The sequence below is a fragment of the Pongo pygmaeus genome, chromosome 12 (assembly GCF_028885625.2).
Source record: "Pongo pygmaeus isolate AG05252 chromosome 12, NHGRI_mPonPyg2-v2.0_pri, whole genome shotgun sequence".
Classification (NCBI taxonomy): domain Eukaryota; kingdom Metazoa; phylum Chordata; class Mammalia; order Primates; family Hominidae; genus Pongo; species Pongo pygmaeus.
In genome coordinates, this window is record NC_072385.2 from 101,304,049 (window position 1) to 101,329,411 (window position 25,363).

Sequence of the window (25,363 nt, forward strand, 5' to 3'; positions counted from 1 at the left end):
CAAATATAATACTAATAAAGTATATTGTAAAATGTCTTTTTTTTTTTTTTTTGAGATGGAGTCTTGCTCTGCTGTCACCCAGGCTGGAGTGCAGTGGTGCAATCTCAGCGCTCTGCAACTTCCGCCTCCCAGGTTCAACCTCACGTTCCAAGTAGCTGAGATTACAGGCACCTGCCACCACGCCTGGCTAATTTATCTTTTTCTGTTTTTAAGTAGAAATGGGATTTCGCCATATTGGCCAGGCTGGTCTCAAACTCCTGATCTCAAGTGATCCACCTGCCTTGACCTCCCAAAGTGCTCAGATTACAGGCATGAGCCACCGTGCCCAGCCTATATTGTAAAATGTCTTTAACAAAGTATTTCACTAATTTTATTGAACATACCTCTTTAAAACATGGTGAAGGGTTTCTGATTTGTTCTAGCATTGCCCACTTAACTGTTGCTTGTCGAATGTTTCCATCATATTCTCGAGAACTCTGTGTGCCACTGGGAGTGCCTCTAGACCGTTCGTATCCTGGTTCATTAAAATAAGGCTCAGCTACTAATATAAGGGACTGGACAGACACCAACACCTAAAGAATAAAGGAAAAGAACAGCTATGATGGGACATTTTTACTGTGGGTTAACTGATATCCTGCTTTATCCACAAAGACTCTTCTTTAATATGTGTTTCCACAAATTTCTATCACAATAAAATCAACGTTTATGATTATAACATTGAAATATTTCATTATAAAAGCAAAATAAAATTAGGCACGATAGAGCCATAAGTAATACTTACACATCTGTTTTTACTCTTGAATTCTTGAATAATAATAGATATGAAGAATCTATTTCCAAAAAATGCTAAAAAAATTTTGTTTGTAAACAACTCATAACAACATTCTGCTCAAACTGTTCTTAAGGAGCATAAAGCTAGCCATGTACTCTTTTTTTTTTTTTTTTTAATAAGACTGAGTTTCACTCTTGTCACCCAGGCTGGAGTACAATGGCATGATCTTGGCTTCCTGCAACCTCCGCCTCCCAGATTCAAGCGATTCTCCTGTCTCAGCCTCCTGAGTAGCTGGGATTACAGATGCCTGCCACCACACCCGACTAGTTTTTGTATTTTTAGTAGAGACGGGGTTTCATTATGTTGGCCAGGCTGGTTTTGAACTCCTGACTTCAGGTGATCTGCCTGCCTCGGCCTCCCAAGGTGCTGGGATTACAGGTGTCAGCCACCGTGCCCGGCCTAGCCATGCACTCTTAACAATACTCACTTATAAAAAAACTATGCTTGAGACCATTTTAAATTTTTATTCCAAGGACAATTAACTGCTACAGTATCACAAAAACCTTATTAGAAATTCTTATTTATTTCTTTGAGACGGAGTCTTGCTCTGTTGCCCAGGCTGCAGTGCAATGGTACGATCTTGGTTCACTGCAACCTCCGTCTCCTGGGTCCAAGTGATTCTCCTTCCTCAGCCTCTCAAGTAGCTGGGACTATAGGCTTGCGTCACCAAGCCCGACTAACTTTTTTTTGAATTTTTAGTAGAGATGGGATTTTGCCATGTTGGCCAGGCTGGTCTCGAACTTCTGACCTCAGGTGATCCGCCCACCTTGGCCTCCCAAAGTGCTGAGATTACAGGTCTGAGCCATCATACCCGGCCAGAAATTCTGATCGACAAGATTGTCTTATGGTTCTAAGACCACTTCCAAACCACCACTTATTTACCAGAAGGCTTGTCCCAGATGTAACATATATTAAGAGAGGTGATTTCTAGCGAATACAGTATTTCCAGTTAATATATCTATAGAAGTCAATAAAGTAACATCTTTGAAAGCAGGAAAACATCAGATATTATCTACCCAATTCATAAATGAAAAAGAACAGCAATTACACTTTTGTTAGGCGCAACGATTAAACAGTCCCATGGATATGCATCTTATAAGTCAAAGTTAAAGAGAACTTTAAAAATGAGTACTTGAAAGTAACATATTTGACCCAAAATAGAAAGTGACCATACTGATGCCAAGGTCAACTATGGGAAAAACTTTAATTCATATTATTTCTGAGACAAAGATCTCATATTTTTAATTTTTATTTATTTTTGCTCTGTTGCCCAGGCTGGAGTGCAGTGGTGCGATCTCAGCTCACTGCAACCTCTGCCTCCCAGGTTCAAGCGATTCTTCTGCCTTAGCCTCCCAAGTAGCTGGGGTTATAGGTGCCCGTGACCCCATCCCGCTAATTTTTGTATTTTTAGTAGAGATGGGGTATCTCCATATTGGCCAGTCTGTTGTTGAACTCCAGGCCTCAAGTGATCTGCCTGCCTCCCAAAGTGCTGAAATTACAGGCAAGAGTCACCTCGCCCGGCCAGACATCTCACGTTTACTGACACTTCTGAGATAACTTTCAAAGGCATAGTTATTAGTTACTGTCCTCTTCCCTTTTAAATAATTGTCCTCTTCTGTTAATATAAGTAGGGTATAATTGCATTTTTGTACCAAAGCACAGAAAGAAATTAAATATTCATTACAAATTTATTAAAAAAGACTCTATTTATTTAACCTCATCTCCTCTGAGACACAATATGGTTTTATAGATCTCAGGCAGTTATAGTAATTTAAAAATTACTTTAGATTCACAGCCTATTTTGTTTAAAACAGCAAAGCAAAACCACTAAAGGAAGCATAAAATGTTTTGCAGACGCTGGGGCCTATTTGATGGTGAAAGGTGGGAAGAGGGAAAAGATCAGAAAAAATAACTACTGGCTGGGCACGTTGGCTAACGCCTGTAATCCTAACACTTTGGGAGGCTGAGGCAGACAGATCACTTGAGATCAGGGGCTCGAGGCCATCCTGGTCAACATGGTGAAACCCTGTCTCTACTAAAAATACAAAAATTAGCCGGGTGTGGTGGTGCGTGTCTGTGATCTCAGCTACTCAGAAGGCTAAGGTGGAAGGACAGCTTGAACCCGAGACGCAGAGGTTGTAGTAGGCCAAGGTTGTGCCCAGCCTGGGCCACAGAGTGAGACCCTGTCTCAAAAAAAAAAAAAAAAAAAAAAGAAAAGAAAAGAAAAGAAAAAGAAAAAGAAAAAGAAAAAAGAAAAAAATAACTATTGCATACTACGCTTAGTACCAGGGTGACAAAATAATCTGTATAGCAAACCCTTGTGACGTGAGTTTACCTATATAACAAACGGGCAGTGGAACCCCTGAACCTAAAATAAAAGTTAAACAAAAAAGAATGAGTGTTTTGTGTACCAGAAAAAAGAAACAAAAAATTACATCTGAGAAATAAATGTGGCTATAATTTATTGTCTGCTAAGAGAGAAAAATATAAAGTTTGTATTTGATAAGAATAACAACAAAAGATTCATTATCGGAGATCAATACTTTCTGCAATTAAATTCAAAAAATACTTTATGACATGGGTTCTCTTACCACTGGGTGGCCCAGCAGACATCACCTTTTTGGAAGAGTATAAATGCCACTTTATTTTTCAATAGTGAACTTAGCTATTTAATAGCTATAATACATATTTTAGGGAATTTCTGGACCACTGGATTGTCTGAACTGGACACAGTCATTTTAATGCACATTACATTTTACTGTAGGCAGGAAATAAGCAGAGAAACAGTAAACCCTTGGCATGAAGGATTTCCTCTTTTAAAAAAATCTGATTTTCAGTATTATAAAATAAAACTTTAGGCCTGAGAAACAGTGTACAGTATGTGAAGTCATAGGGATCACAGTAAAGTTATCTGTACATTTAGAACCTATATTTTCATCATCTGTAAACGGGGCGTAAGATCTACTTGTGTTACAGGATGAATGAGAGAATTAAATAAACTTTAAAATACGGAACAAAATCAATTCTACACTAAAAATAATTTCTATAAATATATTAGAGGCATGCAAAAAAGCAGCCAGCATGAACTGTCTGATCAACAGAACTTCACTTAAAAAGCTATTTGGATCAAACCAAAAAGTAGTATTTATTTTACTTATACCAAGCTAAAGTGTTTCCTTAGAATCTGAGTTGAAAATCAATTGGTAATTAACATAAAAACATACAGTATATATGATATATATACATATATTTATATTGATGTAATAATTTTTTTAATCCATAATGTAGGCTCACTGATTTGAGTCAATTTGTTGATATTTTCAGAGTAAAGACTTTTATTCACAAGCCAAATTTACTGTCCCTTTCATTTTTATGTATTGATTTTTATTTTTTAGATAGAGTCTCCCTTTGTCACCCAGGCTAGAGTACAGTGCCGTGATCTCGGCTCACTGCAATCTCCTCCTCCCGGGTTCCAGCGATTCTCCTACCTCAGCCTCCTAGTAGCTGGGATTATAGGCACACACCACCTCGTCTGGCTAATTGTATTTTGTATTTTTAGTAGAGATGGGGGTCTTACCACGTTGGCCATGCTGGTCTCGAACTCCTGACCTCAAATGATCCACCCATCTCAGCCTCCCAAAGTGCTGTGCCAAGACACCTGTGCCCCCTCTCCTTTTTAGCTTCATGTTAGCATCTGCACAACAGTAAGAGGCTCTCATAATCTGTTCAGGAACAGAAATCAAGAAACACTGGTAACGGTGGGCACTGCGCCTGGCCTGGAATTTTTTTTGATGGGAGTTTTGGCTAAACTCAATTTTTGTTTTATGCCCCAACTGGAGATTTTAGATTACGTATAAGATGAGACTCCACTATGCTAACTTCTCACCTATAAGCTATTTAATATGCATTTCCTAGTAATCTATCTTTTTTTAGGTTTATTATATTTATTATTGGTCACTAAAAATTTTTAAAAATACTACACAGTTCTTTATTTCTCAAGTGAAAATGTCAGAGAAATTTTGTTTACTTGCAAAAAGCTTGAGGTCTGAGGATTCCACTTCTCTTCCGGTCTTCCATGCCACGTGTTTAAGATGCTTAAACAAACCTGACGAAGGAAAAAAGCATAAACAGAATTGAAAAAAGAGTGCTTAAAAACAAACCGTCATAACGAGAAGTAAAAACAAAATGCTATCATGTCAAAATATCTCAGTTTTATATGTCCCCCAGACAAAACCCTAAGGGTTGTCTGTTAAAACAAATTGGCATCTTCAGATGTGATTCAAATTTGTGTGGCATTATAACTTTTTCATAATGCAAAACAGACCAGCACCTATTATATGTCAACACAAATAACATTTTAATGAAAACTAAATTATTTTAAAAGCAAAATATTTTTAATTAGCATATAGTTGTACATATTTATGGGGTACAGTGTGATATTTCAATATGTGTATACAATGTGTAATGATCAAAATAGGGTAATTATTGTATCCATCACCTCAAACCTTTGAGTGTTGGTAACATTCAACAACCTCTCTTCTAGCTGTTTGACAAAATACAATTTTTATTTACTATAGTCACCCTACTGTGCTATACAACAACAGAACCTATTCCTCCTATCTAGTTGTAATTGTGTATCCATTAACCAACCTCTCCCTATTCCTTCCTCTCTACCTTTCCTTCCCAGCCTTTAGTACCACTATTCTACTCTCCACGTTGATTGAGATCAATTTTTTAAGCTTCTACATGAGTGAGAACATGCAGTATTTATCTTTCAATGTTTGATGTATTTCACTTAACATAATGTCCCACCAGGCTCATCTATGTTGCTATGAAAGAAACGATCTCATCCTTTTCATGGCTGAATAGTATTCCACTGTGTATAACCACGTTTTCTTTATCCATTCACCTGTTGATGACCGCAAAGTTGATTCTGTATCTTGGCTATTCTGTACGGTGCTGCAATAAACAGCAGTGCAAATATCTCTTCAAGATTCTGATTTATTTCCCTTGGATATATATTCAATAGTGGGACTGATAGATCATATGCTAGTTCTATTTTTACTAAAATAACTATTTTTAATAAAAGTGGTACTATTTTATATTTTTGTGTATTTCTTTCTAAATTCTGAAAATGCAAAATAGCTTAACAGAAGAGACCCTGATTTAATTATCTGCCTCTACATTCAACTAGTTGCAATATACTCCTTTGATTCAAGTATATGGATCAAATCTAGCCTCACACAAACAGACCCCCTAAAAGAGTATTCAGGCTTCCCAGGGTTCCTCAAAATATACTTAAAGATAACATTAGATACTTACTCACTTAGCAGGAAGAGAACTGGGGACACTTAATCTGCACCTGTAACTACTCTTGTAATAAAAATAAAACCGGGCCATATCACATGTGTTCTTCTGGCATATATTCTATCAACATAAAATATACTCATCAGATTTTGTACACTTTTAATAATTTTATAATTTTATATAATGGCCAACAGATTTGGATAATAGGTGGTTCTTTTTTTTTTTTTTTTTTAGACAGAATTTCACTCCCGTAGCCCAGGCTGGAGTGCAATGGCGCAATCTGGGCTCACCGCAACCTCCACCTCCCGGGTTCAAGCACTTCTCCTGCCTCAGCCTCCCAAGTAGCTGGGATTACAGGCATGTGCCACCACGCCCAGCTAATTTTGTATTTTTAGTAGAGATGGGGTTTCTCCATGTTGGTCAGGCTGGTCTAAAACTCCCGACCTCAGGTGATCCACCTGCCTCAGCCTCCCAAAGCGCTGGGATTATAGGCGTGAGCCACCACGCCTGGCGTAGGTGGTTCTTGTAAATGCAGAAAGGTCTGTCTCCTTACTACTCTTTCAATGCTCTGTGAAAGCAAGAACGCAAAATACGTTAATTCATTCAACAGGTAGTTGATTAATAATTTAAAAAGAGTTGTATCTGTAAAGTCTTGTGTATTATTCAAAGTGCTGTCATACATATACCATTTGACCTTTAGTGCAAGCTTGTGCAACCGGCAGGCCACATGCAGCCCAGGATGGCTTTGAATGCAGCCGAAAACAAAATCATAAAGTTTTAAAAAATATTATGAGATTTTTTTGCTATTTTTTTTTAAAGCTCATTAGCTATATTGTTTGTGTTAGCGAATTTTCGTGTGGCCCAAGACAATTATTCTTCTTCCAAAGTGGCCCAGGGAAGCCAAAACATTGGACAGCCCTGCTTTAGAGCATTCTTGGGACTAACAATGGCAGATATGTAGCCTCATACCTATCTCTAGATATAGGACCTAAGGTTAAATGCTAACAGTGTGTAAACTTTAAAAATAAGTCCACAATTGTATGTATCATGGAACACATAGGTAAGTATGATGGTAAAAGACCATTAATTTAAGATTCCCAAGCCCTTACCCTCTTCTCTATGCAATGAAGCCTTGAGAATTATTTTCTTAAATACATCTTAATATTTTACACTTACACTCTATTCAAGTTCCAGTGTCTCAAGTAAAGTCAACGTTACTATTTCCTCATCCCTACTCAGTTATAGAAAACCTGTTCTTTGTTCTTCCAAAGAAAGTTCTGCCTCTGGTCAAATCTTTTGCAACAAATCCAAAACACTAATTCTAGTTTTATGATTTGAGCTAATGATAATTTGCAACCACATATCTGAGGCAGGCTGTACCTTTTGAAATTCTTCTCTTCTAGATTTTAAAACATTGAATACTCAGCACAGAATTTACCATTGAAATTCTATCAAAGTATCCAAAATACCTCTGAAAAATAGATTACTCTCTTAAATCTAATTTTAAAAGGTTTATGGTCATATGAGATGATTTTTATTATGTCTTTTGGTCAGCTTTTTTGTAAATGGGAATGCATCTTCCTACTTTTAATACAAGAAAATGTAAAAACACTTAAATATAAGGTACACCTTAAAATAAGTTCATATTAGCATGTATCATAGAACTTTACGTTAAGTCCCTGAGTAACTTCTTAAGACTGTAAGTGCTTCTTAATTAACACTTAACTGTTTCTGCTCTTTTCAGTTCCTTCTCTTCTGTTCCTTAAGCTAATCTGGATGTAGGGAAGAGAAGTACAAAGAAACCCATGCCCTCTTAGCAGACAACTAAAACAAAATTTTTCTTCAAATTACAAAGAAACTTTGTATACAATCATTGGCATCTGAAACAAAAAATTGCAATTAAATTACCTTGCCATCATTATAAAGGTTTGGATTGAATCGCACGCTATGACCACCAGTTGTCTCTAGATTCACAAGAGGGGGTGAACTGGGATAATCTTGAGGAAAATACACATCAAACTCAAAGCAGCCATTTGCATAAGGGGTGTCCGCTGGACCAGTTATTAGAACCTGGATATATATAAACATACAAAAGTCTATGTTAATATTCCTAAACACTGATATTTAGAAAAATACAATCCAACATGAAATAAGAACAACCTTCGTTTTTGGAGATGGAGTCCCACCCTGTCGCCCAGGCTGGAGTGCAGTGGCGCGATCTCGGCTCACTGCAACCTCCGCCTCCTGAGTTCAAGCAATACTCCTGTCTCAGCCTCCTGAATAGCTGGGATCACAGGCGCCTGTGAACATGCCTGGTTAATTTTTGTATTTTTAGTAGAGACCAGGTTTCCCCATGTTGTCCAGGCAGGTCTCAAACTCCTAGCCTCAAGTGATCCGCTTGCGTAGGCCTCCCTAAGCGCTGGGATTACAGGTTTGAGCCACTGTGCCTGGCCAAAATAAGACCAGCTTTTTTTTTTTAGACAGTCTCACTCTGTGGCCCAGGCTGGAGTCCAGTGGTGTGATCTCGGCTCACTGCAACCTCCACCTCCTGGGTTCAAGCATTTCTCCTGCCTCAGCCTCCCGAGTAGCTGGGATTACAGGCATGCACCACCACGCCCAGCTAATTTTTGTATTTTTAGTAGAGATGAGGTTTCACCATATCAGCCAGGCTGTTCTTGAACTCCTGACCTCAACTGATCTGCCCACCTTGGCCTCCCAAAATGCCTGTATGAGATGGAGTTTCACTCCGCTGCCCAGGCTGGAGTGCAGTGGTGAGATCTCAGCTCACTGTAACCTCCACCTCCCAGGTTCAAGCAATTCCCCAGACACAGCCTGCCAAGTACTGGGATTATAGGTGCCTGCCACCACAGCCAGCTAATTTTTTTATTTTTAGTAGAGATGGGGTTTCACCATGTTGGCCAGGCTGGTCTGGAACTCTTGACCTCAAGTGATCTGCCTACCTCGGCCTCCCAAAGTGCTGGGATTACAGGCATGAGCCTATCCAAAAAATCAAAAGGATCAAGCAAACAAATAAAACTTTCCACAAGTCAATGGGCCAATAGTTTTATCTGTGTATCTATGGAAGACAGAATGTTTAAGCCATGAATTAAATCATAAATATAAAGAAAGTTTTCTTTTTCAGGTTAAATGTTTAACATTTTCTTGATGCAGCAGACTCTTAGAATTTAAGGCTGGATTATCACGTGTTAAACATAAAAGTAGAGATTATATATTATTGTATTACCTATAATTCACAGATCTTAGGAATTTTAAAAAACATAAATTTCCTAGAAAAAACAAAAAATGAGTAAGTTTTGAAGAGTGACACTAAAAAACATGAGAGAAGTATCTTAGACGACAAAATGGAAATCCTGTAACATTTTTTAACTGATCAGCATTAAATCCTTTGATATTGTGACCAGCTTCACACAATCTTTGCTCAAGGACGATGGCTCTTTTGATATTTTCTAAAATTTTTTTTGCAACAGCAGTGTGATCCACACACTCTGAACTAACATTAGAAAAGGCTCTTTCTGGAGGCTGCAGTGAGCTGTGATCACATCACTGTACTCCAGCTTGGGCAAGAGTGAGACCCTGTCACCAAAAAAAAAAAAAAAAAAGGAAGTGGGGGTGGGGGAGGCTCCTTTCACTGCCGTCTAAAAATGGTCACCAAAATTTCTAGTGTTTTGTATAATTTATTTGTATAATATTTCTAGTTTTGTATAAATATTTGAGTAATTAGATGAGCCAAGGAGATAAGGGAGAGTGCTTTATTATCATTATTTTTTACCTTCATGATGTCAAGTCGTTCCTCATCACAGCGTACAAACACACTAGAGGATGAAGACAGAGGCAGTGAGGTTGAAAGTGTCACAGCTTCCTGGGCAAGGCGGCGAGCTCTGGCAGCACTGTTCGCATCATTAGCATTTTTCACCTGAGACATGTAGTGGTAATTGACTTTAAATCCCAATTTCCCATCTTCATCTTCAGAAACCATTTCAAATGTATCTAAAAGGAGAAGAAAAAATAAAACCCAGAACTGGAAAAAATTGTTATAATGACAAAAATCACAAACAATCATAGTCCTTCTCCCACTCAACTGGAGAGAACTTCCAACCATGGAAGAATAGCAAAAGTGTAAATGTTTACATAACACCTATATATTAGCACTGCTAGAGGGATGGACTCTTGTCTTTCACATGCTATAGGGATACATTTTCTTTAACGTTTATAAAAAACAATCTAACAGATGCAAGAAATGGGCCCATTACTATGCCCAGTGGGAAAATTTTATATCATATAGAGGACAGGGTCTATTAACTCAAAAGATTTTATTAAATGATTCAATCAAAGACAATGGCTACCTGATAAAACACGCACAGCCTGTTTTAATCAACAATTTCTCTTCTGTTAATTTGTCCTATAGAATTAATCCTGGATATGCACAAATATTTACAGGCAATGAAAGCCATTGAGATGCTGCATATGATATTTAAATACTGGAAACAATCTAAAGTTCCACTTACTGGTTAAACAAATGGCAGCCAATCATATTACGGAATTTCAGGCAGTTAGTAAGTATCAAGTTGTAAAAGAATGATATTAGAAAATGTTTGATACATATGGTTAAAAATGCAGTTTCTTATAAAAGCATCAACTGAAAACTTGTATGTTTTCAGACTTATTTTGAAAGCCAATGGGGAGCAAACTTGATTATGTTTAAAGTCACATACTTGGAGAGTTTATGATTTTATGTAGTATGAGAGAACTCTTCTAGCTAGCTAACATTAATGAAGGGGTCTGGACATATGATTCTAAATTTCTGACAGGTAGTAACTTTAAACCAGAATCTCTCACACATAAGGATCCATAAACACATTCATATACATGAAATGAAACTTTCTGGATTGAAAGAACTAGTTAAAGAATTTGTAGATATGAAATGTGACTAAATGCCTTCAAGTACAAGAACACTGCCATATATTTTTAAAAGCCATTAGCTGACATATTTTTGATGATCCAGGAAGTGGAATGAAATCTAAAGCCCAATAAAATATTTATGTCCAACAGAAACACACAAACATATGTCTGGAAACTTTTCTGACAGTCTTCCCCTCCCCTTGAGTGTTGGCTGGACTTAGTGAGTGATGGTGTACACTTTCTAAGACAAGGTCATAACAGGCACTAACAGGCACTATGGCTTTTTCTGAATTCCTGACCCATGTAAAGAGTGAGATAATAAAGGTCAGGTTTTTTGTGTGTTTTTTTTTTTTTTTTTTGAGATGGAGACTTGCTCTGTCGCCCAGATTGGAGTGTCTCGGCTCACTGCAACCTCCACCTTCCAGGTTCAAATGATTATCCTGCCTCAGCTTCCTGAGTAGCTGGGATTACAGGCGCCTGCCACCACGCCCAGCTAATTTTTGTATTTTTAATAGAGATGGAGTTACACCATGTTGGCCATGCTGGTCTCAAACTCCAGACCTCGTGACCGCCCACCTCGGCCTCCTAAAGTGCTGGATTATAGGTGTGAGCCACCATGTCCGGCCAGGTCAGTTTTTTAAAGCAAATAAGTTATAGGGGTAATTTATGTGACAATATATAATATAGAACTATTTGATAAAATAACAAGCCATAAAAAACCTTGGTAATTGTTAATTAAATTCATATAAATGAAATCAAGTATTTGGTTTCAGTACTTTAATACACAAAGGAATTTTCAATAAAATAATAAATTCAATAAAATATTTATTATTTAACAACCAAGTTAATATTATTACTTAGAGTGAAGTTAACAGACTAGATTGCCAAGCTGAGTCAGGCAAAAGGCTGTAATATCATTAGACATTGACCAAAACTCTTAACAAAAGTATAAATCGCTTTCATATATATTATCTCGTGCTCTTTATGACAAACCTGAAAGTAAGTAGAGCAAAAGCTAAACGATTTATAATGAGGTTTCAAAGACAATATGACACAAATCTGTTTTCTGAATCCTACTTTAGCATTTAAAAAAATAGTCCAAGATTTTTAGGTTGTTTCTCAAGGATGAAAAAGCAGCATAGACAATAATAATTAATAATAGTCATCAAAATTTGGTATGTGTTTTCTCATAAATCAGTACCATATAAAGGATACTGATATAATCTTTTTGCCAGTTCTTACTTGTCAAGAGTTTTGGAATGGGAAAAGCTAGAACTGAACTATGTGTAACTACATTTTCTAAAGGTGAATTGCAAGGAAATCTAAAATGGCAAGACTAACAGACTTAGTTCAAAGTTCTGGGTCTTGGCTTCCTTCAGGCCAGGATGTACAGAAATGAAGAGGTAAATAAGGAAAAACATTTTCTGCCTGTTTTGTAGACACTTGGCTTGGATTTTATTTTTTCTAGGCTCTTACAGGCCTTCTATTGAAGTCACAGTTTATAACTAAAAATACAGACATAAATTCAAGAGGCAAAGATGATAAAAAATGTTGATATGTATGAAGTAAAATTCATGTTACAAGCAATTTTAAAAATCTTTAATTTGCTAAAACACATTTCAATAGCACTGTTAAAAAATGGAAAGTGAGATCTTAAGCAAATCAAAAATTTCATCTTACCAAACTGTAATTTCTTCATAACAGCCACATATTTTTCTTCAAGTGACTTTAATACTGACAAAGGTTTGGGTTTCATAGCCGCCTTCTTGGAGTATTCACCCAGTTTTTTTTCTGTTATTTAATATTTCAAGATAAATAACATAAGTATACATTTTAAAAAATAAAACTAAAAACAATTCACCTCTAGAGTTTAAATTGTGAATTCCAAAAAATTGTCAACTTCTTCACAATTATCTTATTACAACCGCTCTGAGAATAAAAAATTTCTATTTCATAAACATAACAATAACAACATAAACATAACAATAACATAAACATAACAATAAAGCAAAAACATAATCATCTTTATGAAAAGCAGAAGTGAAACAATAGATAATTCAGATCACTTTCTTCAGCTAACATAGAAAAATATCCATCCATCCATCCATCTATCTATCTATCTATCTATCTGGAAACAGAGTATTACTCTGTCTCCCAGGCTTGGAGTACAGTGGTGCAATCACAGCTAACTGCAACCTCAACTTCCCAGGCTCAGGTAATTCTCCCACTTCAGCCTTCCAGGTAGCCGGGACCACAGGCACACGCCATTATGCCCACCTAATGTTTCCTGTATTTCGTAGAGATGGGGTTTCACCATGTTGCCCAAGCTAACCTTGAACTCCTGAGCTCAAGTGATCTACCCACTTAGTCCTCCCAAAGTGCTGGGGTTAAAGGCGTGAGTCACTGTGCCAGCCAAAAATATCAATTTAAAATAAATTCTCACCCATAGTCTTAATGTACTATTTTCTATCTAATACAAAGGCATTTTTCAATTTCATGAATTTCAGTGGGAAGAAATATTTATGATGTATGTTCTCAGCCTACTAAATTTAGCAATCATATATAGTAGAAATATTTTAAAATTAGACTATACATGATTGAAATCAGACAAAGAACAAAATCTAACAGAGAACAAAATTTTTAGGTAAATGAACTTGCTTTAAAATCATTAACATAAAGCAAAAAGACAAAGGCAGGTTTCAGTAAGTAAATGAAACATCTTTAAATCAAACGAAAAGTGGTGTAATAGGAAAAGTTTTGTACCTTGATTTGCTTGCCGCAAACTGGTGGTGGCTGCATAAACTATCTCAGCAGTCTTTTGGATGTCTGGTACCAAAAGAGTAAGTCCTTCTGGTTCTTGATCAGACGCATCTGGTTTTACTCCTGTTTTAACATTTTCCCTTTTAGATCTGAATTTTTTTAATATGGAAAGAAAAGCAAGGAAAATTAAGATTTTAGGACTAAAACACCTCCATAAATCAATATACAAATGAGTGTGTGCATTTCATTTGTCACACACATGATCTATATTAACTTGCTTTTGAAGCCACTGGCTAGTAAAGTTATGGGTAGGTTTTCCCTTCTAATATAAAATCAGAGAAGAGACAGACATTATACAAATGTCATACTGTAAAAGACCCAGATACCTAATGTCCTCAGAGACACACTTTTAAAAACACACATAATTATAAATATTCAGAGAGAGCAATCACTTCTACACCTAAAATATTTGAGAATTAAAGGACCACAAGCAGTTTTTAAATTTTAATACTATTTGTATTTCACTCCGAATTAAATTTCCAAGAAAAAAAAACCATATTTTAGAGTAAAATGTAGATTCATTACCGGTGTCTTAATACAGTGTGTTTCTATACACTGGATCTTTTAATGAAACACTAGGTTTTAGGGCATATTCATTTTAAAGATATTATTCTGTTATTTCCTATCACGATCTAAAATGTACCCAATTTCATTTCACATTGTTATCACAATATATTACAGCAAGGTTTAAGTATATAGGACATTAAATTTTTATTTAAATTTTCTAGATAAATGTACTAGTAGTTTAATACAAGAGTCACTGAAAACATAACTAAACATTATTTCCTTTTCTCTATTCCAACTCTCAGCACATTATTGACATCATAAAACATCTTTACACTACTGCTTAGAATTTCAAAAATCTACATCTTTATAATTCTTTAAATAGATCATTTGAAACAAACTAAAATTGTATATAAATAAAAGTGTTTAAAATATTTATGCTAAGGTATGATCTAAACTATACATCACTTATTTTTTTAGTTGTATACCTACCTAAAAAGGGACTTGGTCATTACATTAAAATACTATCTCACAAAGTGGTCATGGAGCCTTAGAGAACTATAAAAAGAGTAACAGATAGTAGAAGAATCCTTAACAAATAGGCTAGGCATGGTGGCTCATGCCTGTAATCCCAGCACTTTGGGAGGCCGAGGCGGGCGGAACACCTGAGGTTGGGAGTTCGAGACCACCCTGAACAACATGGAGAAACCCCATCTCTACTAAAAATGCAAAATTAGCTGGGCATGGTGGCACATGCCTATAATCCCAGCTACTGGGGAGGCTGAGGCAGGAGAATCACTTGAACCCGGGAGGCGGAGGTTGCAGTGAGCCGAGATCACGCCATTGCACTCCAGCCTGGGCAACAAGAGTGAAACTCCATCTCAAAAAAAAAAAAAAAAAAAAAAAGAAGAAGAAGAATCCTTAATAAATAATACTATGTCATCCACATACAAATGAACCTTTCCTTGTCACAAAAACAAAAATCTGCTCAGAAGCTATTCAATCCTTAACTCAAGGTAGATGAACAGTAAACTAAGAAGCCACTCAAGTGGGTAGGAAGAATAAATGAAAACAGTATCATGCATGTGTTTTGAATTTAGTTCCTACAATGTGTAAACAAAAACTAGTTTCTACAGTTATCTTTAACTAGAAGGTAAAAACTTATGTCACCTGACTTAACTGAAGAGGTATAATATGTCACTGAATGGCTGCCTTTTTTCCTGTGCTCTCTTCTTATCTTCCCTGAGTTATAAGAAGTCAGACAACACATGACCACTTTCCTTTACCACTCAGGAAATGACTTGGCAGATGTTATACTGTACACCATTTCAGTCATCAACTGTCGTCTGTGTACGTGTATCTGAATATATGTTTTTGCATATATAAGGAGAGTATAGTGTATGTCTGAAGACTGAAATATCAGAGAATTTTACTGCTAGAGTCAACTACTATACTGTGTCTTTTACAGCTATGAAATTAAGGTGAGACTGTAGTTTAACAGTGAGTCACTTCTTAATAAAGATATGATTCTGGTAGAGTAACTCAAACAGATTACCAACTTCTGCATTTGTCAATAGCTATTAACAATCAGTGTCAAACACTGAGAATGAAGAGACGTGCATAAGCTGCTTGACAGTACCCACTTTGAATTTACAAGGACTCTTCCTCCCCGGTTGTAAATGATTCTCTATTACCAGGTCTTGACAAATTATTAAGTAACAGGGCCACTGAATAAGAAAACAACAGTAAGTTGTTTCAGAAAGCAGTTATGATTACAGCCATAATAAAATATAGTTTCCTAAGCCTATAATCAATGAGTTAACCCACTGTACTCTCAATACAGATTTCACTTAAAGAAACATATCTTGCAGAGAAGGAAGATATGAAAGTGAAGCTTTTTCCAGAAAGGTTATTTTCTCTTTGATGAAACAAGAATCTCTAGCATGGAGCGTGAACTGCATTAATCCAGTTTAGGTCTTTATTGTATTTACCACCCCAGTGTGTAGATTACCCTTGGAACTACTGATTCTAAATCTCAAGCTCTATTCATGCCAATTTCCTAAATCCACTTTTAAAAAGAAGATTAGTAGGAGATTATTAAAATAGTGCACAAGGTTAGGATGATAAATTTTATTTTTTTACCGTAATTAAGAAAAAGTAAAAGAAAAATAATTGTGCAAGAATCCTCAGAAGTTTAAAAAAATTCTTTACACCAAATGTGTGAAAGAAATGATATATATTTAATATTGAAGACAATGGTTGAATCATAAAGCAGATATATATTAGACCTTTGCACCAGGTTCTAATGAGAAATTTTTACTTGAATAGTCTGACAAAAACACACCGAAAAAAAGAAAATCTCTAAATGGTGAGAATACTTTGAATATATGAAGAACACACACTACCTGCCTATCAATGATTCTAACTAGTCATTATCTGACATTAAACTATAGCCAGTAGTCTCTTTTCTATAAAAGTTGCAGGTTACTGTCAACCCATATGTAGGCCCAGCTCATGAAAAAAGGCCATACCTTAGCTCACATCCTGAAGTCTGTGTGAAAAGCTATTTGAGTTCAAGGCACCTAGCTGGAAGTAGGTCTTTGAGACTGACAATGGATCCAACATGGTAAAAGCAATCAGCGACGGCCGCTACCATGGTATCCGCTGCTTTGTGCATACGTTGAATCTGGTTGTGATCACTGCCCTGAAGAAATACGAGGAAGCAACTGAAGTTTCTACTATTGCACAGAATTATCTGCAAACATTTTCCACTATGCTGTGAATTCCAACTACATAGCTAATTAGTTAAGCAAATTTTGGCTCTGTGACACGTATCTGAAGTAGGATGTGAGCAAAATGGGCAAATCTTTCTCCTTAAAACAAAACAAAAAAGCAAACCCATACCTCAACATTCAATTATATTGAACTGCCTCTACCAGTATCTACTGCCCAAATAAAGTTGAATATTAGTAAGACTAAATACACCATGTCAGAATTATGGTATTTTATAATGCATAAACTGAAAACAGCTTAATACAGCTATTTCCTTGATAAAACAAGACCCCTTTAACCCTTTGCACTCCTAAATCTAAGCTAAATGTACTGCAAAGTTGCAATAAACATTTTAAAAAGGAGAGCCATTTGAAGAAGTTATCTGGAGACTACATGCTGAAATGTAGATTCAGAACTATTAAGAATTAGCACTGCAGAAGCAGATTCTAAAACTATAAGAGAATGAAACTTCTACATTTACCAAAAAGCACTGATCACATTGTGCTCCTCAGTTCTAAAGCTCTTTGACAGTAATTATAGTTTAGATTAGAGGTAAACTGAAAGAGTAAATAAAAATATTACTGTGGGAAACTGCTTCTAGTGTCTCCAGGATGCACAAAAATAATTCTTGAAATGCACCAGTAAACGGGCAAAGATCTCTGTACAATAAATGTTTTCAGTGATTAATTTAAAGCTTAGTTTTTAACTCTATGATCCCCTTTTGTTTTTACTTAATCTCTAAGTGGAAGTACCAGTTTAATTTTGAATGATTTAAATGAATGTTGAAAGAAAAATATTTTGGTAGCATAAGTGAGCATTAAAGAAGGGAATACTTAAAATAGTTATAAGAAGCCTTTAAAAATAAAACTTTGATTTCTATACTAGACACAAATATACTAATTTTTAGGCCAAATTAAACATCACCAGACATACAGAAGGTACTGCATGCTACCATTAAATAGAGTTGCCACAAATAATATGCTTCAGCCGTTTACCAAGGGACAACCCAACTGAGCCAGTCAAAGAAGAGATATTAAAATAAATATTTGCCTATCTGTGTGAAAAAAGACTGATGAACAACCGAACTTGTTTACCACCATCAAAAACAGAAACGTTTAAAGAAATATATGGGTATAACAAATGCTGCCTGGCTAAGAAATCAGGACTTTTTCATTTTTAGGTATGAGAAGCAGAGGTAAAAGAGTGTTTTTCAACAGAAATCAAAGTAGGAGGGCTGGAACTTCTAGCAACTAAAGGGCTAGAAGATCCAGCTTATGGGGGTTAAAATAAGAGAGTCTGGTAGAAAATATGCCTTGAAAGACATAAATCAAGTGATCTCCCATTGCTTAGGTATATAAAAAGGAAGTGGGGTACTTCTACAAGTGAGTTCAGTTATTTAAAAGTATGATGAACAACTTTCCATTAGGAAGAAACTTTGAGATAGCTAGGAAAAACAGCAATAAAAGATGCTTGCTTCAATGCTGTTCAAAGAGAAGTTAAATATCCAGAACACTTTACACTGAACACAGAGTCATTTGTGTCATGCCCTGACAGCAAATAAGATTTTTTTATTCACAATAAGTTTATCTCTCAAATTTTTGGTGAAACCATCAAGTACCAACTATACTAAATATGATTTTTGCTTATTGGAGAACAGCAGAAAAAGTCTGCACAGAAGATCAGATATTAAAAAAAGTCTTTGTTCCTGCTTGAAGGAAGCTATGAAGTATCATATGTATTCAAAAGTAAAACTACTATGGTTATATTTTAATTTCATCTTAAGATAATACCAGCTGGAATGACCAGCAGGAGACGAATTTCACCAGAACTAACTTGTAAATGCTAAAGGGTACCATCTTCACAGAGTGACTATTTTGTGGGTAACAGAATGAATTTTTCACAATAGATAATAATATTTAAATTCAAGTAAAAACAATATGTATATACAGATTTAAAGTATTATGTTATCCACGCCAGAAATCCCTTTATTAGTGGAGGTAACTGAGAGGTACTTTCAAGTTCTGTCTTTTCTAACAGTCTAAAATAAAATGTTGAACAATACTCATAAATGGGGAGTGTTTTTGCTTACTCTTTAAATATCAAGTACTGCTGCATACATCCTTTAATCATCTCTTCTTGACAAAGGAGCTAAAGATATTAGAAATATAGGGTACATTAAACCACAATAAAATGCAGGAAATGGAAAATAATACTGTGTTTGTGTGTGGGAGCAGGGGGCTTCTTTTGGCAATGCCATTTTATCACCAACACATTGCCCTAATCTACGAAAGTGGATACCAAATCATCTTGAAAAGACAGTAGAAAAGTACATCCATCAATATTTAAGAAAATTTCAGAAAAATCTTATTTATTTATTTATTTATTGAGACGGAGTTTCACTCTTGTTGTCCAGGCTGGAGTGCAATGGCAGATCCTGGCCCACTGCAACCTCCACCTCCCAGGTTCCAGCAATTCTCCTGCCTCAAGCCTCCTGAGTAGCTGGGATTACAGGCACCTACACCACTACGCCTGGCTAGATTTTTGTATCTTTAGTAGAGATGGGGTTTCACCATGTTGGCCAGGCTGGTCTTGAACTCCTGACCTCATGTGATCCACCTGCCTCCCAAAGTGCTGGGATTACAGGTGTGAGCCACCGCACCCAGCCTTATTAATTCTTATTCAGTTAATACTGCAAGAAAAACATCAGACGGATAAAGCTGACTTACTCTTCATATAAGTGATTATAAAGTTGCTACCTGCTCATACTAGAGAGATAACCAAACACAATGAGACTCAGTTTACTTTGGTAATCTAGTAATTAGACATGACTAGAATACTATGGATACTTAGTGAAATATGCTGCCCTTTAATCTCCTATCATAGGATATTACAAATTCTTCAGGGGAGTGAAAACACATGAGTAAAAGGAAAACAGTAGGAAAATTCTGTAAAATCCACATTATTCTATATATTTTTTAAATTATCAAAAACAGGTTATTTTCTTCTCTTTTTATTTTTCTGAGATAGAGTCTCGCCCTGTCGCCCAGGATGGAGTGCAGTGGCACGATCTCGGCTCACTGCAACCTTCACCTCCCAGGTTCAAGCGATTCTCATGCCTCAGCCTCCTGAGTAGCTGGGATTACAGGTGCACACCACCACGCCCGGCTAATTTTTGTATTATTAGTAGAGACAGGGTTTTGCCTTGTTGCCCAGGCTGGTCTCAAGTGATCCACCTGCCTTGGCCTGCCAAAGCACTGGAATTACAGGCATGAACCGCCACACTTAGCCCAAAAGCAGATTTTTTTCAACTAAAAATATTTTATTTCATTGCCATCATTTAAAAATAATTTTTTTTTTGAGACAGAGTCTCGTTCTGTCACCCAGATTGGAATGCAGTGGCGAAATCTCGGCTCACTGTAACCTCCACCTCCCGGGTTCAAACGATTCTCCTGCCTCAGCCTCCCGAGTAGCTGGGACAACAGGCGCGCACCATCATTCCCAGCTAATTTTTGTATTTTTAGTAGAGACAATGTTTCACCATGTTGGCTAGGCTGGTCTTGATCTCTTGACCTCATGATCCGCATGCCATGGCCTCCCAAAGTGCTGGGATTACAGGCGTAAGCCACAATGCCCAGCCCCTTAAAAATAATTTTTAAATATCCTAAATATTAGAACCAGCTCAGAAGCTCCATGTTCTGATTTTTAATTAATCATTTACGCACAAACCTAATTATATCTGGGAGTTAAGTTTAATTTAGCAGATAAATGTTTTTGAGACATTAGGAGGTATGAGTTCTTATCATAGCTATGTCACTAACCATCAGAGAACTGAGAACAAATAACAGTCTGTATGAACTTTGTTTTTCTCATTTATAAAAAGGTGGAATTTGAACTACCCGAACTCTAAAATCTATAGATAATACGAACAAGTTACTAATTGTAATGTGCCCAGAAAGACTTGATACGAAGTAAATTTTACTTAGCAACAGACTTCAAATTCAGTAATTAAGACTGGTTGAAATTTTGGCCGGGTGTAGTGGCTCACACTTGTAATCCCAGGACTTCAGGAGGCTGAGGCGGGTGGATTGCTTGAGCTCAGGAGTTCGAGACCAGCCTGGGCAGCAAGGGGAAACCCCATCTCTACTATAAACACAAAAATTCGCCGGGAGTGGTGGCGTACATCTGTAGTCCCAGCTACTTGGGTCAAGGTGGGAGGATCGCTCTGGGAGGTGGAGGTTGCAGTGAGCCGAGATAGTGCCACATAGCCTGGGTGACAGAGTTTAACCCTGTCTCAAAAAAAAAAAAAAGGACTGCTTGAGATTTTGTCTGAGATAATACAGTGAAAACTGTCGTGAAACATAAAGCTCATACAATGCAATTTGATAAAGAATAAAGTGATCATTTTATACTACTATGTTATGCTTCTGAGGCAGAAACACTAAGTCAACTTATAATTTTTTTAAAGTCTTTTTTTTTTTTAAATCACTTAAGTAACACAGTAAGTTGTATTTGGGCATTTAATCAGTGTTTTCCAACAACCAATTAAGGCTTAAGTTTAACCATTATACAAGCGTGAATCCTAATGATCAATGAACTATTTGGGTAGTGGGTAGTAGTGGTATATAAAAATAGAAGTAGCTAGACTATGGGTCAATCAAACTATCTTTCTTCATCAATACTGTTTTCCATGATGAACATCAACAGTAACAGGAGACTTAGAAGCTAAATCTTAGCTTTCTTACCTATTACTAAGTTTGTAATGTAACATTCTAAGCAACAGATTCATTTTCTGTCAAATAAGAATAGTACATACTTTCTTGCCTACTACATAGAGCAGAAAAATCAATATATACCTAAGCAATTCAGAAACTATAAATCCTACATAAAAGTTCGGGCTGTATTATTAACTCCTTATATTCTTATATAACTATACGCAACTATGTATTTATCACAACGTATGCTTGATTTAGGGCAGATTGGCTTATTTTCAAGAAACAAGAAGAGAAAAAAATGAAAGCACAGAGGCTGGAAAAGAAATACTGTACTAATCAGCCAGGCACGGTGGCTCACACCTGTAATCCCAGCACTCTGGGAGGCCGAGGTGGGTGGATCACCTGAGGTCAGGAGTTCGAGAATAGCCTGGCCAACATGGCAAAATCCTGTCTCTACTAAATATACAAAAATTAGCCAGGTGTGGTGGCACGAGCCTATAGTCCCAGCTACTCAGGAGTCTGAGGCAGAAGAATCACTTGAACCTGGGAGGCGGAGGTTGTAGTGAGCCAAGATCACGCCACGGCACTCTAGACTGGGTGACAGAGTGAGACTTTGTCTCACAAAAAAAAAAAAAGAACCAAATATTGTACTAATCAAAATTTAATTGGTAGAACAAAAGGAATGCATGAAATAATTTTGTTTTGTATCTGCCTAAGTCAGCAATCAGAACATTTCTAAAATTGATTTTCACCATATTTTGAGTCCTCACAATTGGTATGGAATGAGGCTTGGAGTCTGTGCATCAATAAACATCTTTTCACCGGTTGTCTTTGGCCCGTGTGCAACACTGCTTGCACCTGATATATATCCTTTGCTACTTTTCAAGTCTCTTTTTCTGTCTTGGTCCTTAGGAAACTATTTCCTCCCACTCTTTATAGGCCTAAACCCCAAAAATATTACATACAAAAATGACTAAATTATAAAGCTAAAGAAGTAAGCCAGAATCTAAGGCTTTGGGGATAGAATTAATGATAATCTGGTACAATTTTTTCTGCCAGAAAGAAAGGGGTTTCAATCACAAAGCGTTCAATATTGCCAGCCTAAGGGCATCTAAAAAAATAAAACGTTTATGGTAACAAGAATTTTCAAACACTAGCCCAAGGAATGGATATCACCTAGAGTGCAAGTCCTTGATGGGTGAATACTAAGTTTTTTTCTTCTGCCTAATATGATAGTAGGCAAGTAGAGGAAATAAGGCTCTTAAACAATTCCTCTGAAATAAAATAAAGAACTACTTAACATTATCCAGGCAAATAAATTAAAAAGAACCAATATTTAGGGTTTAATCAACCATTTTCATTCAAACTATTATTAAAAATAATTTTAATTGAACAAGAAAAACATACAATGCCAGCATCCTGATATGCTCCACTTTTTATTGTTTAGGTTTTAAAACACTTTTTACTTTATTTATTTATTTATTTTTGAGACGGAGTATCGTTCTGTAGCCCAGGCTGGAGTGCAATGGCACTATCTTGGCTCACTACAACCTCCGCCTCCCCGGTTGAAGCGATTCTCTTGCCTCAGCCTCCCAAGCAGCTGGGATTACAACCACTATGCGCCACCACATGCAGCTAATTTTTGTATTTTTAGTAGAGATGGGGTTTCACCATGTTGGCCCGGCTGGTCTCGAACTAATGACCTCAGTTAATTTGTCCGCCTCGGCCTCCCAAAGGGCTGGGATTAAAGGCGAGAGCCACTGCACCCAGCCAAAAATTTTTTTTTAATTTAAATATTATTTTAAAGAAGAGAGATGGGGTCTCGTTATATTACCCAGGCTTGTCTTAAACTCCTGGGCTCAAGTAATCCTCTCACCTCAACCTCCCAACATGCTGGGATTACAGGTGTAAGCCACCGCACCCAGCCTATTCTTTAGGTTTTAAGTGATAGATGATATTAGAAGAATGGTCTAAGTAAAATTTACAGGCCAGGCAAGGTGGCTCGCGCCTGTAATGCCAGCACTTTGGGAGGCCGAGGTGGGCAGATCGCCCGAGGTCAGGAGTTCGTGAACAGCCTGGCCAACATGGCGAACCTCCGTCTCTACAAAAAATACAAAAAAATTAGCCGGGCGTGGTGGCGGGCGCCTGTAGTTCCAGTAACTTGGGAGGCTGAGGTAGAAGAATCACTTGAACCCGGGAGGTGGAGGCTGCAGTGAGCCGAGATTATGCCACTGCACTCCAGCCTGGGCGGCAGAGTGAGACTCTGTCTCGGGGGAAAAAAATTACATTACGTTTTAGCATTATAGGTAAGGGTAAAGTAGGTAAAGTATACATTCAAAATGCTATTAAACTAATGTACCAAATGTCACATATATTCCTTAAAAAAACACCTTTAATTTCTGAAGAAAATCCTGAGAATACTTAACTCTAACCTTGTCTTTTAGTTCAAAAAATGCAAAGAGTTGAATGTAAAATCTCTATTTTGACATAACATACTGGCCTAATCTTTTGTTCCTCCAGAAGGAATGTTATCTCAGAAATTGCCTTAATTCAAATTCTGGTTATTAGTAAACCAGCCAACATCAGTATTCATCAGTTTATCTGTGTTAACTTTTACACTTAACGCCATGCAGTTATTACAAATCACGATTCTTGAAAGGGGTATTAGGAAAGATAGTAAATTACAGAAACACAGAACCCTGAACCAAAAAATATTAAAACACCATCTTTATGAAGCTCTTAAAACAATCTGTACAGTGAATACCCAACAACTGCCTAAGGAATTGTCAACTTTCAAAACACAGACTAAATCACAATGAAACACCCCTAGCTGCCACCTTACAGTGTCAATAGGTTACTCTAACAGGTAAGTCAGAAAAGATGAAATTAACTAAAAGTACACTCATTCCTTGAGCAGTGCGCTAGTTTACACTAAATATCAATCCCATCAGAGTACTGTAATTATCACGCACCAAACTACATGAGATTAATCACTTAGTATTAAGGTGTAATTGAGGACAATTTAAAACATGGCTTAAAGTCTACTATTTCAAAAATAAAAATTCAGAGGCTACCTTTCAGAATGTATGTATATATATTAGAGATATTATACATAATTATGTACCCTGACACATTACTATATATAATAGTGAAAACTCTATAATAAGAGAACTACAAGACATAAAAGAAAATCCCACAGGGTTAATCCCGAGTTCCTTCTTTAAGCAGTCATTCTGGTTGGTTGTTTGTTTTTGAGACAGAGTCTTGCTCTATCCCACAGGCTAGAGTGCACTGGTGGGATCTTGGCTCACTGCAACCTCTGCCTCCTGGGTTCAAGTGATTCTCCTGCCTCAGCTGCCCCGAGTAGCTGGGATTACGGGTGCATGCCACCACACCCAGCTAATTGTTTTGTATTTTTAACAGAGATGGGTTTCGCCATGTTGACCAGGCTGGTCTTGAACTCTTGACCTCAGGTGACCCACCCGCCTCGGCCTCT

General features: G+C 36.8%; 1 protein-coding gene and 1 long non-coding RNA gene across 26 annotated transcripts in view; one reads left to right on the plus strand and one right to left on the minus strand.

Moving 5' to 3' along the window:
* The window catches only part of LOC129030361 (uncharacterized), a 28,024-nt gene extending 19,965 nt beyond the window's left edge, over positions 1-8,059 (plus strand). Inside the window, exon 4 of the long non-coding RNA XR_008500631.1 lies at positions 7,884-8,059. This is a non-coding gene — a long non-coding RNA (uncharacterized LOC129030361). The remainder of the gene's footprint in view (positions 1-7,883) is intronic.
* Positions 1-25,363, minus strand: part of BIRC6 (baculoviral IAP repeat containing 6) — a 258,658-nt gene that overhangs the window by 10,813 nt on the left and 222,482 nt on the right. For 23 of the 25 annotated variants that reach the window (XM_054475624.2, XM_054475623.2, XM_063648841.1 and 20 more), the window contains 6 exons: positions 13,823-13,968; positions 12,740-12,850; positions 9,930-10,147; positions 8,048-8,209; positions 4,860-4,937; positions 384-572 (listed from right to left, as the gene is read on the minus strand). In XM_054475624.2, coding sequence (XP_054331599.1) covers positions 384-572; positions 4,860-4,937; positions 8,048-8,209; positions 9,930-10,147; positions 12,740-12,850; positions 13,823-13,968 — 904 coding nt within the window. Of the gene's footprint in view, positions 1-383; positions 573-4,859; positions 4,938-6,154; positions 6,260-8,047; positions 8,210-9,929; positions 10,148-12,739; positions 12,851-13,822; positions 13,969-16,914; positions 17,088-25,363 lie in introns of those variants that run through there. The other 2 variants (XR_010123126.1, XR_008500630.2) reach the window with 2 other exon arrangements.